Source organism: Bombina bombina, chromosome 1, assembly GCF_027579735.1.
Source record: "Bombina bombina isolate aBomBom1 chromosome 1, aBomBom1.pri, whole genome shotgun sequence".
Lineage (NCBI taxonomy): Eukaryota > Metazoa > Chordata > Amphibia > Anura > Bombinatoridae > Bombina > Bombina bombina.
The window spans coordinates 1,187,444,629-1,187,462,608 of NC_069499.1; the positions used below are offsets into that span (position 1 = coordinate 1,187,444,629).

A 17,980-nucleotide genomic window follows, 5' to 3' on the forward strand; every position below is an offset into this window, starting at 1 on the left:
TACCACAAAAACAGAATTTATGTTTACCTGATAAATTTCTTTCTCCAACGGTGTGTCCGGTCCACGGCGTCATCCTTACTTGTGGGATATTCTCTTCCCCAACAGGAAATGGCAAAGAGCCCAGCAAAGCTGGTCACATGATCCCTCCTAGGCTCCGCCTACCCCAGTCATTCGACCGACGTTAAGGAGGAATAATAGCATAGGAGAAACCATATGGTACCGTGGTGACTGTAGTTAAAGAAAATAAATTATCAGACCTGATTAAAAAACCAGGGCGGGCCGTGGACCGGACACACCGTTGGAGAAAGAAATTTATCAGGTAAACATAAATTCTGTTTTCTCCAACATAGGTGTGTCCGGTCCACGGCGTCATCCTTACTTGTGGGAACCAATACCAAAGCTTTAGGACACGGATGAAGGGAGGGAGCAAATCAGGTCACCTAAATGGAAGGCACCACGGCTTGCAAAACCTTTCTCCCAAAAATAGCCTCAGAAGAAGCAAAAGTATCAAACTTGTAAAATTTGGTAAGAGTGTGCAGTGAAGACCAAGTCGCTGCCCTACATATCTGATCAACAGAAGCCTCGTTCTTGAAGGCCCATGTGGAAGCCACAGCCCTAGTGGAATGAGCTGTGATTCTTTCGGGAGGCTGCCGTCCGGCAGTCTCGTAAGCCAATCTGATGATGCTTTTAATCCAAAAAGAGAGAGAGGTAGAAGTTGCTTTTTGACCTCTCCTTTTACCTGAATAAACAACAAACAAGGAAGATGTTTGTCTAAAATCCTTTGTAGCATCTAAATAGAATTTTAGAGCGCGAACAACATCCAAATTGTGTAACAAGCGTTCCTTCTTTGAAACTGGTTTCGGACACAGAGAAGGTACGATAATCTCCTGGTTAATGTTTTTGTTAGAAACAACTTTTGGAAGAAAACCAGGTTTAGTACGTAAAACCACCTTATCTGCATGGAACACCAGATAAGGAGGAGAACACTGCAGAGCAGATAATTCTGAAACTCTTCTAGCAGAAGAAATTGCAACTAAAAACAAAACTTTCCAAGATAATAACTTAATATCAACGGAATGTAAGGGTTCAAACGGAACCCCCTGAAGAACTGAAAGAACTAAATTGAGACTCCAAGGAGGAGTCAAAGGTTTGTAAACAGGCTTGATTCTAACCAGAGCCTGAACAAAGGCTTGAACATCTGGCACAGCTGCCAGTTTTTTGTGAAGTAACACCGACAAGGCAGAAATCTGTCCCTTCAGGGAACTTGCCGATAATCCTTTTTCCAATCCTTCTTGAAGGAAGGATAGAATCCTAGGAATCTTAACCTTGTCCCAAGGGAATCCTTTAGATTCACACCAACAGATATATTTTTTCCAAATTTTGTGGTAAATCTTTCTAGTTACAGGCTTTCTGGCCTGAACAAGAGTATCGATAACAGAATCTGAGAAACCTCGCTTCGATAAAATCAAGCGTTCAATCTCCAAGCAGTCAGCTGGAGTGAAACCAGATTCGGATGTTCGAACGGACCCTGAACAAGAAGGTCTCGTCTCAAAGGTAGCTTCCAAGGTGGAGCCGATGACATATTCACCAGATCTGCATACCAAGTCCTGCGTGGCCACGCAGGAGCTATCAAGATCACCGACGCCCTCTCCTGATTGATCCTGGCTACCAGCCTGGGGATGAGAGGGAACGGCGGGAACACATAAGCTAGTTTGAAGGTCCAAGGTGCTACTAGTGCATCCACTAGAGCCGCCTTGGGATCCCTGGATCTGGACCCGTAGCAAGGAACTTTGAAGTTCTGACGAGAGGCCATCAGATCCATGTCTGGAATGCCCCATAGTTGAGTGACTTGGGCAAAGATTTCCGGATGGAGTTCCCACTCCCCCGGATGCAATGTCTGACGACTCAGAAAATCCGCTTCCCAATTTTCCACTCCCGGGATGTGGATAGCAGACAGGTGGCAGGAGTGAGACTCCGCCCATAGAATGATCTTGGTCACTTCTTCCATCGCTAGGGAACTCCTTGTTCCCCCCTGATGGTTGATGTACGCAACAGTCGTCATGTTGTCTGATTGAAACCGTATAAACTTGGTCCTCGCTAGCTGAGGCCAAGCCTTGAGAGCATTGAATATCGCTCTCAGTTCCAGAATATTTATCGGTAGAAGAGATTCTTCCCGAGACCAAAGACCCTGAGCTTTCAGGGATCCCCAGACCGCGCCCCAGCCCATCAGACTGGCGTCGGTCGTGACAATGACCCACTCTGGTCTGCGGAATGTCATCCCTCGTGACAGGTTGTCCAGGGACAGCCACCAACGGAGTGAGTCTCTGGTCCTCTGATTTACTTGTATCTTTGGAGATAAGTCTGTATAGTCCCCATTCCACTGACTGAGCATGCACAGTTGTAATGGTCTTAGATGAATGCGCGCAAAAGGAACTATGTCCATTGCCGCTACCATCAACCCGATCACTTCCATGCACTGAGCTACGGAAGGAAGAGGAACGGAATGAAGAATTCGACAAGAGTCCAGAAGTTTTGTCTTTCTGGCCTCTGTTAGAAAAATCCTCATTTCTGAGGAGTCTATAATTGTTCCCAAGAAGGGAACCCTTGTTGACGGGGATAGAGAACTCTTTTCCACGTTCACTTTCCAGCCGTGAGATCTGAGAAAGGCCAGGACGATGTCCGTGTGAGCCTTTGCTCGAGGGAGGGACGACGCTTGAATCAGAATGTCGTCCAGGTAAGGTACTACTGCAATGCCCCTTGGTCTTAGCACCGCTAGAAGGGACCCTAGTACCTTTGTGAAAATCCTTGGAGCAGTGGCTAATCCGAAAGGAAGCGCCACGAACTGGTAATGTTTGTCTAGGAATGCAAACCTTAGGAACCGATGATGTTCCTTGTGGATAGGAATATGTAGATACGCATCCTTTAAATCCACCGTGGACATGAATTGACCTTCCTGGATGGAAGGAAGGATAGTTCGAATGGTTTCCATCTTGAACGATGGGACCTTGAGAAATTTGTTTAAGATCTTGAGATCTAGGATTGGTCTGAACGTTCCCTCTTTTTTGGGAACTATGAACAGATTGGAGTAGAACCCCATCCCTTGTTCTCTCAATGGAACAGGATGAATCACTCCCATTTTTAACAGGTCTTCTACACAATGTAAGAACGCCTGTCTTTTTATGTGGTCTGAAGACAACTGAGACCTGTGGAACCTCCCCCTTGGGGGAAGTCCCTTGAATTCCAGAAGATAACCCTGGGAGACTATTTCTAGCGCCCAAGGATCCAGAACATCTCTTGCCCAAGCCTGAGCGAAGAGAGAGAGTCTGCCCCCCACCAGATCCGGTCCCGGATCGGGGGCCAATATTTCATGCTGTCTTGGTAGCAGTGGCAGGTTTCTTGGCCTGCTTTCCCTTGTTCCAGCCTTGCATTGGTCTCCAAGCTGGCTTGGCCTGAGAAGTATTACCCTCTTGCTTAGAGGACGTAGCACCTTGGGCTGGTCCGTTTTTACGAAAGGGACGAAAATTAGGTCTATTTTTTGCCTTGAAAGGCCGATCCTGAGGAAGGGCATGGCCCTTACCCCCAGTGATATCAGAGATAATCTCTTTCAAGTCAGGACCAAACAGCGTTTTCCCCTTGAAAGGAATGTTTAGTAGCTTGTTCTTGGAAGACGCATCAGCCGACCAAGATTTCAACCAAAGCGCTCTGCGCGCCACAATAGCAAACCCAGAATTCTTAGCCGCTAACTTAGCCAATTGCAAAGAGGCGTCTAGAGTGAAAGAATTAGCCAATTTGAGAGCATTGACTCTGTCCATAATCTCCTCATAAGGAGGAGAGTCACTATCGAGCACCTTAATCAGTTCATCAAACCAGAAATATGCGGCTGTAGTGACAGGGACAATGCATGAAATGGGTTGTAGAAGGTAACCCTGCTGAACAAACATCTTTTTAAGCAAACCTTCTAATTTTTTATCCATAGGATCTTTGAAAGCACAACTATCCTCTATGGGAATAGTGGTGCGTTTGTTTAAAGTAGAAACCGCTCCCTCGACCTTGGGGACTGACTGCCATAAGTCCTTTCTGGGGTCGACCATAGGAAACAATTTTTTAAATATGGGGGGAGGGACGAAAGGAATACCGGGCCTTTCCCATTCTTTATTAACAATGTCCGCCACCCGCTTGGGTATAGGAAAAGCTTCTGGGAGCCCCGGCACCTCTAGGAACTTGTCCATTTTACATAGTTTCTCTGGGATGACCAAATTTTCACAATCATCCAGAGTGGATAATACCTCCTTAAGCAAAATGCGGAGATGTTCCAATTTAAATTTAAAAGTAATCACATCAGATTCAGCCTGCTGAGAAATGTTCCCTAAATCAGTAATTTCTCCCTCAGACAAAACCTCCCTGGCCCCCTCAGATTGGGTTAGGGGCCCTTCAGAGATATTAATATCAGCGTCGTCATGCTCTTCAGTAACTAAAACAGAGCATCCACGCTTACGCTGACAAGGGTTCATTTTGGCCAAAATGTTTTTGACAGAATTATCCATTACAGCCGTTAATTGTTGCATAGTAAGGAGTATTGGCGCGCTAGATGTACTAGGGGCCTCCTGAGTGGGCAAGACTCGTGTAGACGAAGGAGGGAATGATGCAGTACCATGCTTACTCCCCTCACTTGAGGAATCATCTTGGGCATCATTGTCATTATCACATAAATCACATTTATTTAAATGAATAGGAATTCTGGCTTCCCCACATTCAGAACACAGTCTATCTGGTAGTTCAGACATGTTAAACAGGCATAAACTTGATAAGAAAGTACAAAAAACGTTTTGAAATAAAACCGTTACTGTCACTTTAAATTTTAAACTGAACACACTTTATTACTGCAATTGCGAAAAAACATGAAGGAATTGTTCAAAATTCACCAAACTTTCACCACAGTGTCTTAAAGCCTTGAAAATATTGCACACCAATTTTGGAAGCTTTAACCCTTAAAATAACGGAACCGGAGCCGTTTTAAGCTTTAACCCCTTTACAGTCCCTGGTATCTGCTTTGCTGAGACCCAACCAAACCCAAAGGGGAATACGATACCAAATGACGCCTTCAGAAGTCTTTTATAAGTATCAGAGCTCCTCTCACATGCGACTGCATGCCATGCCTCTCAAAAACAAGTGCGCAACACCGGCGCGAAAATGAGACTCTGCCTATGCTTTGGGAAAGCCCCTAAAGAATAAGGTGTCTAAAACAGTGCCTGCCGATATTATTATATCAAAATACCCAGAATAAATGATTCCTCAAGGCTAAATAAGTGTTAATATCAATCGATTTAGCCCAAAAAAGGTCTACAGTTTAAATAAGCCCTTGTGAAGCCCTTATTTACAATCGTAATAAACATGGCTTACCGGATCCCATAGGGAAAATGACAGCTTCCAGCATTACATCGTCTTGTTAGAATGTGTCATACCTCAAGCAGCAAAGGACTGCAAACTGTTCCCCCAACTGAAGTTAATTGCTCTCAACAGTCCTGTGTGGAACAGCCATGGATTTTAGTTACGGTTGCTAAAATCATTTTCCTCATACAAACAGAATTCTTCATCTCTTTTCTGTTTCTGAGTAAATAGTACGTACCAGCACTATTTGAAAATAACAAACTCTTGATTGAATAATGAAAAACTACAGTTAAACACTAAAAAACTCTAAGCCATCTCCGTGGAGATGTTGCCTGTACAACGGCAAAGAGAATGACTGGGGTAGGCGGAGCCTAGGAGGGATCATGTGACCAGCTTTGCTGGGCTCTTTGCCATTTCCTGTTGGGGAAGAGAATATCCCACAAGTAAGGATGACGCCGTGGACCGGACACACCTATGTTGGAGAAAGTCGTTTAAACACTTATTTATAGCATAAAATAAACATTAGAAAAAAACGTGTACTGTGCCTTTAAGAAAAGGAAATGCAGTTTTGCACTAAAGTAAAAATACACACACAATATAACCCTCAAGTATAAAACCAATAAGTTTTAAGTGCCAAAAAATAAAAAACATAAAACATTGTTTTTTATATTGTCTCCCATGTCACATAATGCCCAAACATCAACTAATGATAAATATAAAATAGGGACTCCAGTAACACCCCTCTTATTAAAATAGGTTTTACTGCTTACCCCATTCCCATACAGGGAAATAATGCCAGCCAGTTCTGATACACCAAGTCTCCTCAGAAAAAAAGGCTGCACATAGCTTAATGCTGCTTGTAGCATGAAACCGGTCTCCACACTGAAGATGTCTCATGGTTACCTTCAGAAGTCTTGTGGGAACCAGCGTGGATCTTAGTTACAAATGCTAAGATCATCAAACCTCAGGGCAGAAATCTTCTTCCATATCCCCCTGAGGAAAAAAGTATGCACCGATACCATTTAAAATAAAAAAACTTCTTGATTGAAGAAACTAAAACAAACACCTCACTTTACCATGTCTTCCTAGTATAACACAGGCAAAGAGAATGACTGAGGGTGGAGGGGAAGGGGAGGGACTATATATACAGCTCTGCTGTGGTGCTCTTTGCCACTTCCTGTTAGCAGGATGTTAATATCCCACAAGTAAGGATGAAATCCGTGGACTCGTCATATCTTTGTAAAAGAGAGTCATATAGCGTGGGAAACATTTTTAACCTCCGCGCTGCCCAAATATTCAAGCATAGAAATAATGACAATGTTGACATATGAAGCAGGCTATCTCTAATCAGTAAAGGGACAAAATAACGGAGCACCAGCCAGGAGTATATGCATAAAATAAATTTATTTGAAACTCATTTAAAAGCCAGGAGACCAGGCCAAATAAATAGAAAGGAGGTCAGCAAACAAACAGCTGACGCGATTCGGCTTTGGATGAACTTTTTGTTTGTTCCCCACTTACGTCAGCGTTTACATTAGGAGAGACTCTTTGTGTTGCTGTATCTCTAATCAGTCACACAAATCTGTAACCCACAGGATAAAAGAATATGTACAATGAGGCCGGCGTGCGTTATATCTAGGTATATAGGAATATTAGGAATGCGCTGAAGTAATTATCTAACAAAGCCGGCGCACAGGAAAATGTTTCACCTATGAAATGTCAAAAAATGTTGCCACAAAAATTGTGGCAATACGGACACATGAAGCACGCCATTTCTAGCCGCGTGACTCGGTAATGTGCAGGAGAGCAATAAGGTGTGCATTATCTCTATGTAAATAGGCATATTAGGTAACGAGCATAAAGCCAGAGTGCGCTATACAAAGCACTATCAGAAATGTGACTCATAAAAAGAAAACTAAAAAAATCAAAAATCCCTTAACAAAAGCGTATATTAAAAAAGTGCAATAAAAGACTGTGAAAACTTAATAAGCCTCCACAGTAAAAAATTACACTAAAGTCATTTGAGACTAGTTAATGTGAGTGGTATAAACTATCTAAGAAAGTTGTCTCCTGGCTATGATGTACTGTGTCACTACAGTACCTATTAATAGCCTGTGGGCTAGGTGAGTGCAAATGTGATAAATGTAGTTTCCTGAACTGCACCCCCTCTACTGGTCTTAACTCCTGCAGAAATGACTACTAACAGCAGAGGATCACAGAAGGGAGTATATTGATGATCCAAAAGGAGCAGGCTAGGGCAACGGTCCATGCAACACCTATGGCAGGCTTATGGCTAACTCCTATAACAGGAGTAATTGTGTCAATACCCTATACTCAAATCTTCCCTCTGTCACTCTGTAGTAGCTCTTTGAGGGGAAAATTGGCTCAAATCGGTCTGAGGACCCCTCTCAATGAAGAATCTGAAACACCTCAATTCTCCACCCACCTCCTGTGAGGCAAAGATTAAAACTGGCTTGCCAGAGAGGTGGGAGGGATTGAGTACTATTGCAGTTTTGGAAATCTTTGCCTCCTCCCAGTGGCCAAAAGTTTAATCCCAGGAATAATGGACTTGTGGACTCTCACCACCTTATGAAAGAAATATATATTTAAAAATACAAAGAACATTATAAGATATGTTAAGTGTGTGCTGTAAATTTTTCACCACATTCTTTTGACACACTACCTTACTCTTTATGATTAAAAAATATGGGTTTTTTTTGTAGTTTCTGAATGTAGAATTATTTCTAAATATCCACATATATTGAACAATCTGAATGTAAATTTAAATAACAGTGTATGATTAAATACTCTGCAAACATCACTTACCTTAGTGTTATGTTCTTGAGGATATATTGAGTATGTGTACAGTTCATCTGAAAACGTCCCACTGTGAAAATAAACAGTAGCAAACATTATGATACAAGCTTTAGTGGTTATATCACCTAAATAGCGCACACGCTATCTGATGATTAACAAGAAATGATTGACAGTTATACCAATAAATGACCAGTTATACAAATATATATCATCTTGCTGTTATTATTATTATAATCATCAGGTATTTGTAGAGCGTCAACAGATTCTGCAGCGCTATAAAAATAGGCGGTATACAAGGTAACATTTATAGGGGGTCAAATGGGTAGAGGTCCCTGCCGAGAGTTGCACTGTTGTAATCGGCTCTTATGCGAGTGATCTACAAACAGCTGGGCTCATAGGCTTACATGCTAAGGGGTTCAAGGGGATAGCAGTGGAGTTAGGAAAGGTTAGTGTAGGTTGTATGCATCCCTGAATTGTACAGTCTGTTGGGAGCGCTTGAAGCTTTCAAAACTAGGGGAGAGTCTTGTGGAGCAAGGCAGAGAGTTCCACAAGATGGGAGCCAGTCTGGAGAAGTCCTGTAAATGGGAATGTGAGGAGGTAACAAGAGAGGAGGATAGAAGAAGATTGTGGGCAGAGAAAAGGGGGCTGTATGTTTTCTTTTAAAAGTCACATAATACAGGACTTACAATAATGTCATAATGTTTAATGAGATATATATCACATATGAAGGAAGTTACAGGTGTAGGATGTCAGATACATAAGAATGATAGAGCATCCAGTTGTCACTAGGTGCTAGTAATACATAGTTTATCTGAAAGTCTTAATGCACAACAAAAGATACACGCCTCTCTCTATAACAACATAAAATGTGCATAACCCTTATTTATATAAACAAGACACTTACTGCAGACCATGGCATGTGGAGATAGCTGCCCATGAACCTTTCATACCTCGTACATGACCCTGATAGTAACAGTGATCAACTTCTACAGATGGTGTCTGAACAGAGAGAGAATAAAGTAATGTACATGTTACATTTATTTATAATTTATTGTGCCAAATAACATAATTTATGTAAGAACTTACCTGATAAATTCATTTCTTTCATATTAGCAAGAGTCCATGAGCTAGTGACGTATGGGATATACATTCCTACCAGGAGGGGCAAAGTTTCCCAAACCTTAAAATGCCTATAAATACACCCCTCACCACACCCACAATTCAGTTTAACGAATAGCCAAGAAGTGGGGTGATAAGAAAAAAGTGCGAAAGCATATAAAATAAGGAATTGGAATAATTGTGCTTTATACAAAAAAATCATAACCACCACAAAAAAGGGCGGGCCTCATGGACTCTTGCTAATATGAAAGAAATGAATTTATCAGGTAAGTTCTTACATAAATTATGTTTTCTTTCATGTAATTAGCAAGAGTCCATGAGCTAGTGACGTATGGGATAATGACTACCCAAGATGTGGATCTTTCCACACAAGAGTCACTAGAGAGGGAGGGATAAAATAAAGACAGCCAATTCCTGCTGAAAATAATCCACACCCAAAATAAAGTTTAATGAAAAACATAAGCAGAAGATTCAAACTGAAACCACTGCCAGAAGTACTTTTCTACCAAAAACTGCTTCAGAAGAAGAAAACACATCAAAATGGTAGAATTTAGAAAATGTATGCAAAGAGGACCAAGTTGCTGCTTTGCAAATCTGATCAATCGAAGCTTCATTCCTAAACGCCCAGGAAGTAGAAACTGAACTAGTAGAATGAACTGTAATCCTTAGAGGCGGAGTTTTACCCGACTCGACATAAGCATGATGAAATAAAGATTTCAACCAAGATGCCAAAGAAATGGCAGAAGCTTTCTGGCCTTTTCTAGAACCGGAAAAGATAACAAATAAACTAGAAGTCTTACGGAAAGACTTAGTAGCTTCAACATAATATTTCAAAGCTCTAACAACATCCAAAGAATGCAACGATTTCTCCCTAGAATTCTTAGGATTAGGACATAATGAAGGAACCACAAATTCTCTACTAATGTTGTTGGAATTCACAACTTTAGGTAAAAAATCAAAAGAAGTTCGCAACACCGCCTTATCCTGATGAAAAATCAGAAAAGGAGACTCACAAGAAAGAGCAGATAATTCAGAAACTCTTCTGGCAGAAGAGATTGCCAAAAGGAACAAAACTTTCCAAGAAAGTAATTTAATGTCCAATGAATGCATAGGTTCAAACGGAGGAACTTGAAGAGCCCCCAGAACCAAATTCAAACTCCAAAGAGGAGAAATTGACTTAATGACAGGTTTTATACGAACCAAAGCTTGTACAAAACAATGAATATCAGGAAGAATAGCAATCTTTCTATGAAAAAGAACAGAAAGAGCAGAGATTTGACCTTTCAAGGAAGTTGCGGACAAACTCTTATCTAAACCATCCTGAAGAAACTGTAAAATTCTCGGTATTCTAAAAGAATGCCAAAAAATGATGAGAAAGACACCAAGAAATATAAGTCTTCCAGACTCTATAATATATCTCTCCAGATACAGATTTATGCGCCTGTAACATAGTATTAATCACAGAGTCAGAGAAACCTCTTTGACCAAGAATCAAGCATTCAATCTCCATACCTTTAAATTTAAGGATTTCAGATCCTGATGGAAAAAAGGACCTTGCGACAGAAGGTCTGGTCTTAACGGAAGAGTCCACGGTTGGCAAGAGGCCATCCGGACCAGATCCGCATACCAAAACCTGTGAGGCCATGCCGGAGCTACCAGCAGAACAAACGAGCATTCCTTCAGAATCTTGGAGATTACTCTTGGAAGAAAAACTAGAGGCGGAAAGATATAGGCAGGATGATACTTCCAAGGAAGTAAAAAATGCATCCACTGCCTCCGCCCGAGGATCCCGGGATCCGGACAGATACCAGGGAAGTTTCTTGTTTAGATGAGAAGCCATCAGATCTATTTCTGGGAGTTCCCACATTTGAACAATCTGAGGAAATACCTCTGGGTGAAGAGACCATTCGCCCAAGTGCAACGTTTGGCGACTGAGATAATCCGCTTTCCAATTGTCCATACCTGGGATATGAACCGCAGAGATTAGACAGGAGCTGGATTCCGCCCAAACCAAAATTCGAGATACTTCTTTCATAGCCAGAGGACTGTGAGTCCCTCCTTGATGATTGATGTATGCCACAGTTGTGACATTGTCTATCTGAAAACAAATGAACAACTCTCTCCTCAGAAGAGGCCAAGACTGAAGAGCTCTGAAAATTGCACGGAGTTCCAAAATATTGATCGGAAATCTCACCTCCTGAGATTCCCAAACCCCTTGTGCCGTCAGATACCCCCACACAGCTCCCCAACCTGTAAGACTTGCATCTGTTGAGATTATAGTCCAGGTCGGAAGAACAAAGAAGCCCCCTGAACTAAACGATGGTGATCTGTCCACCATGTCAGAGAGTGTCGTAAAATCGGTTTAAAGATAGTAATTGAGATATCTTTGAGTAATCCCTGCACCATTGGTTCAGCATACAGAGCTGAAGAGGTCGCATGTGAAAACGAGCAAAGGAGATCGCATCTGATGCGGCAGTCCTAAGACCTAACATTTCCATGCATAAGGCTACCAAAGGGAATGATTCTGACTGAAGGTTTTGACAAGCTGATATCAATGTTAAACTTCTCTTGTCTGACAAGGACAGAGTCATAGACACTGAATCTATCTAGAAACCTAAAAAGGTTACCCTTGTCTGAGGAATCAATGAACTGATTGGTAAATTGATCCTCCAACCATGAACTTGAAGAAACAACACAAGTCGATTCGTATGAGATTCTTCGAAAATGAGAAGACTGAGCAAGTACCAAGATATCGTCCAAATAAGGAAATACCAAAACCCTGTTCTCTGAATACAGAAAGAAGGGCACCGAGAACCTTTGAAAAAAATTCTTGGAACTGAGACTAGGCCAAACGGTAGAGCCACAAAACTGGTAATGCTTGTCTAAAAAGAGAATCTCAGACACTAAAAGTGATCTGGATGAATCGGAATATGCAGATACACATCCTGTAAATCTATTGTAGACATATAATGCCCTTGCTAAACAAAAGGCAGGATAGTCCTACATTAACCATCTTGAATGTTGGTATCCTAACATAACGATTCAATAATGATAGATCCGGAACTGGTCTGAAGGAATTGAACTTCTTTGGTACAATGAAGAGATAAATAAAACCCCAGCCCCTGTTCCAGAACTGGAACTGGCATAATTACTCCAGCCAACTCTAGATCTGAAACACATTTCAGAAATGCTGAGCCTTTGCTGTGTTAACTGGGACACGGGAAAGAAAAAAAATCTCTTAGCAGGAGGCCTTAACTTGAAGCCAATTCTGTACCTTTCTGAAACAATGTTCTGAAACCAGAGATTGAGAACGGAATTGATCCAAATTTCTTTGAAGAAAACGTAATCTGCCCCATACCAGCTGAGCTGGAATAAGGGCCGCACCTTCATAGGTACTTAGGAGCTGGCTATAGGTTTCTATAAGGCTTGGATATATTCCAAACCGGAAATAGTTTCCAAACTGATACCGCTCCTGAGGATGAAGGATCAGGCTTTTGTTCCTTGTTGTGAGGAAAGGAACGAAAATGATTATTTACCCTGGGAAGAAAGGGAAAGCAAAGTTGACTTAGAAGACATATCAGCATTCCAAGTTTAATCCATAAAGCTTTTCTAGCTAAAATAGCTAGAGACATATACCTGACATCAACTCTAATGATATCAAAAGATGGTATTACCAATAAAATTATTAGCATGTTATAGAAAAAATAATAATGATGCTATAAAATTATGATCTGTTACTTGTTGCGCTAAAGCTTCTAACCAAAAAGTTGAAGCTGCAGCAACATCCGCTAAAAATATAGCAGGTCTAAGAAGATTACCTGAACATAAGTAAGCTTTTCTTAGAAAGGATTCAATTTTCCTATCTAAAGGATCCTTAAATGAAGTACTATCTGCCGTAGGAATAGTAGTACATTAGCAGGAGTAGAGACAGCCCCATAACCTTAGGGATTTTTGTCCCAAAAAACTCTAATCTGTCAGATGGCACAGGATATAATTGCTTAAACGTCTAGAAGGAGTAAATAAATTACCCAAATTATTCCATTCCCTGGAAATTACTTCAGAAATAGCATCAGGGAGATTAAACACTTCTGGAATAACTACAGGAGATTTAAAAAACCTTATTTAAACGTTTACATTTAGTATCAAGAGGACCAGAATCCTCTATTTCTAATGCAAATAATACTTCTTTAAGTAAAGAACGAATAAATTCCATCTTGAACAAATACAAAGATTTATCAGCATCAACCTCTGAGACAGAAACCTCTGAACCAGAAGAACCATTATCAGTATCAGAATGATGATGTTCATTTAAAAATTCATCTGAAAAAAGAGAAGTTTTAAAAGACTTTTATGTATACTAGAAGGAGAAATAACAGACATAGCCTTCTTAATGGATTTAAAAAAAATAAAATCTCTTATGTTATCAGGAACACTCTGAAAATTAGATGTTGACGGAACAGCAACAGGTAATGTAACAGTACTAAAGGAAATTTTATCTGCATTAATAAGTTTGACATGACATGCAATACAAACAACAGCTGGAGAAACAGATACCAAAAGTTTATAGCAGATACACTTAGCTTGGTAGCTCCAGCACTGGGCAGTGATTTTCCTGAAGTATCTTCTGACTCAGTTGCAACGTGGAACATCTTGCAATATGTAAAAGAAAAAAACAACATATAAAGCAAAATTGATCAAATTCCTTAAATGACAGTTTCAGGAATGGGAAAAAAAAAATGCCAGTGAACAAGCTTCTAGCAACCAGAAGCAATAAATAATGAGACTTAAATAATGTGGAGACAAAAATGACGCCCATATTTTTTAGCGCCAAAAAAGACGCCCACATTATTTGGCGCCTAAATGCTTTTGGCGCCAAAAATGACGCCACATCCGGAACGCCGACATTTTTGACGCAAAAAAAACGTCAAAAAATGACGCAACTTCCGGCGTCATTACGCCGGAAACAGAAAAAAAAATTTTGCGCCAAAAAAGTCCGCGCCAAGAATGACGCAATAAAATGAAGCATTTTCTGCCCCCGCGAGCCTAACAGCTCACAGGGAAAAAGTCAAAATTTTTTAAGGTAAGAAAAAATGATTGAAACAAATGCATTTATCCCAAATATGAAACTGACTGTCTGAAAAATAAGGAATGTTGAACATTCTGAGTCAAGGCAAATAAATGTTTGAATACATATATTTAGAACTTTATAAACAAAGTGCCCAACCATAGCTTAGAGTGTCACAGAAAATAAGATTTACTTACCCCAGGACACTCATCTACATGTTTGTAGAAAGCCAAACCAGTACTGAAACGAGAATCAGTAGAGGTAATGGTATATATAAGAGTATATCGTCGATCTGAAAAGGGAGGTAGAGATGAATCTCTACGACCGATAACAGAGAACCTATGAAATAGACCCCGTAGAAGGAGATCACTGCATTCAAATAGGCAATACTCTCCTCACATCCCTCTGACATTCACTGCACGCTGAGAGGAAAACCGGGCTCCAACTTGCTGCGGAGCGCATATCAACGTAGAATCTAGCACAAACTTACTTCACCACCTCCATCGGAGGCAAAGTTTGTAAAACTGAATTGTGGGTGTGGTGAGGGGTGTATTTATAGGCATTTTAAGGTTTGGGAAACTTTGCCCCTCCTGGTAGGAATGTATATCCCATACGTCACTAGCTCATGGACTCTTGCTAATTACATGAAAGAAAATAAGTTCTTATAATGTCAGTCTGTGCTCCTAGAACCACCTGCTTCTATATTTTCATCTATTTCACCAAATAACTGCTGCCTATTTCCCTTTATAAATCCTTCCTTTAACTCAAGCTAATGGCCTGCCAAACTCTATTGCTTCTAATACCTCTTTATAATCCTCCTATAGCTTCATATTATCCATCAATATAAGACTTCACATTGCTTAAAGGGACACTGAACCCAAAATTTTTCTTTTGTAATTCAGAAAGAGCATGCAATTTTAAGCAACTTTCTAATTTACTCCTATTATAAATATTTCTTCGTTCTCTTGCTATCATTATTTGAAAAAGAAGGTATCTAAGCTTTTTTTTGGTTTCAGTACTCTAGACAGCACTTTTTTATTGGTGGATGAATTTATCCACCAATCGGCAAGGACAACCCAGGTTGTTCACCAAAAATAGGCCGGCATCTAAACTTAAATTCTTGCATTTCAAATAAAGATACCAAGAGAATGAAAAAAAATTGATAATAGGAGTAAATCAAAAAGTTGCTTAAAATGTCATGCTCAATCTGAATCACAAAAGAAATTTTTTGGGTACAGTGTCCCTTTAATGTAACATATACATTTCCCCCTTAATGCACCACATAACTACAACATATAGCTAAAAACAGAATTTATGTTTACCTGATAAATTACTTTCTCCAACGGTGTGTCCGGTCCACGGCGTCATCCTTACTTGTGGGATATTCTCTTCCCCAACAGGAAATGGCAAAGAGCCCAGCAAAGCTGGTCACATGATCCCTCCTAGGCTCCGCCTTCCCCAGTCATTCGACCGACGTAAAGGAGGAATATTTGCATAGGAGAAATCATATGATACCGTGGTGACTGTAGCTAGAGAAAATAAATCATCAGACCTGATTAAAAAACCAGGGAGGGCCGTGGACCGGACACACCGTTGGAGAAAGTAATTTATCAGGTAAACATAAATTCTGTTTTCTCCAACATAGGTGTGTCCGGTCCACGGCGTCATCCTTACTTGTGGGAACCAATACCAAAGCTTTAGGACACGGATGATGGGAGGGTGCAAATCAGGTCACCTAGATGGAAGGCACCACGGCTTGCAAAACCTTTCTCCCAAAAATAGCCTCAGAAGAAGCAAAAGTATCAAATTTGTAAAATTTGGTAAAAGTGTGCAGTGAAGACCAAGTCGCTGCCTTACATATCTGATCAACAGAAGCCTCGTTCTTGAAGGCCCATGTGGAAGCCACAGCCCTAGTGGAATGAGCTGTGATTCTTTCAGGAGGCTGCCGTCCGGCAGTCTCATAAGCCAATCGGATGATGCTTTTAAGCCAAAAAGAGAGAGAGGTAGAAGTTGCTTTTTGACCTCTCCTTTTACCAGAATAAACAACAAACAAGGAAGATGTTTGTCTGAAATCCTTTGTAGCCTCTAAATAGAATTTTAGAGCACGAACTACATCCAAATTGTGCAACAAACGTTCCTTCTTTGAAACTGGATTCGGACACAAAGAAGGCACGACTATCTCCTGGTTAATATTTTTGTTAGAAACAACTTTCGTAAGAAAACCAGGTTTAGTACGCAAAACCACCTTATCTGCATGGAACACCAGATAAGGAGGAGAACACTGCAGAGCAGATAACTCTGAAACTCTTCTAGCAGAAGAAATTGCAACCAAAAACAAAACTTTCCAAGATAATAACTTGATATCAACGGAATGTAGGGGTTCAAACGGAACCCCCTGAAGAACTGAAAGAACTAAATTGAGACTCCAAGGAGGAGTCAAAGGTTTGTAAACAGGCTTGATTCTAACCAGAGCCTGAACAAAAGCTTGAACATCTGGCACAGCCGCCAGCTTTTTGTGAAGTAAAACAGATAAAGCAGAAATCTGTCCCTTCAAAGAACTTGCAGATAATCCTTTCTCCAAACCTTCTTGAAGAAAGGATAGAATCTTAGGAATTTTTATCTTGTTCCATGAGAATCCTTTAGATTCACACCAACAGATATATTTTTTTAAACACCAAAAAACTCTAAGCCATCTCCGTGGAGATGTTGCCTGTACAACGGCAAAGAGAATGACTGGGGAAGGCGGAGCCTAGGAGGGATCATGTGACCAGCTTTGCTGGGCTCTTTGCCATTTCCTGTTGGGGAAGAGAATATCCCACAAGTAAGGATGACGCCGTGGACCGGACACACCTATGTTGGAGAAAATGTTGCCCTATGTAACCACTCCCTGTATATCCTTCTATAGCTAAATGTATCCTTCATGTTCTTGTGGCTTCATATATCTCTTCATAGAAATCTTACCCTTTCTCCTGTGTGTTTCATTTGACCTACTCACCGTTACAGCTACGTTGTTGTGATCACTGTAATGTCTCTCCACATAACCAGATGAAAATAAATGACTAGGTGGGAAAAAAAAAAAGTTTCACCAAACATTATTAAAGGGACAGTCAGTCAAAATTAAGCTTTCATGATTCAGAGAGGGCATGCAAATGTAAACAACTTTCCAATTTACTTTTATCATCAAATGTACTTTGTAATCATGGTATTCTTTGTTAAAAGCTAAACCTAGGTAGGTTCATAAACTGATTTCTAAGCTGTTGAAGGCCGCCTCTTATCTCAGTGCATTTTGATAGTATTTCACAGTTAGACAGAGCAAGTTCATGTATGTCATAACATTGTGCTCACTCCCGTGGAGTTAGCACTGATTGGCGAAAATACAAGTCTGTCAAAAGAACTGAGATTAGGGGGAAGGCTTAGATACAAGGTAATTGTAGGGGTAAAAAGTATATTAATATAACAGTGCTAGTTATGCAAAACTGGGGAATGGGTAATAAAAGGAATATCTATCTTTTGAAACAATACAAATTTTCAAGTAGACTGTCCCTTTAAGGAGATTTAAAAACATTTTTTATTGGTCACATTATATAGATT

General features: G+C 40.6%; 1 protein-coding gene across 2 annotated transcripts in view; it reads right to left on the reverse strand.

The window, feature by feature from the left end:
* ADAM11 (ADAM metallopeptidase domain 11) overlaps positions 1 to 17,980 on the reverse strand; it is a 615,610-nt gene that overhangs the window by 457,478 nt on the left and 140,152 nt on the right. For both annotated transcript variants that reach the window (XM_053699946.1, XM_053699947.1), the window contains exons 4-6: positions 17,385 to 17,448; positions 9,110 to 9,204; positions 8,215 to 8,275 (exon numbers count right to left, since the gene is read on the reverse strand). In XM_053699946.1, the coding sequence (XP_053555921.1) occupies positions 8,215 to 8,275; positions 9,110 to 9,204; positions 17,385 to 17,448 (220 nt within the window). The remainder of the gene's footprint in view (positions 1 to 8,214; positions 8,276 to 9,109; positions 9,205 to 17,384; positions 17,449 to 17,980) is intronic.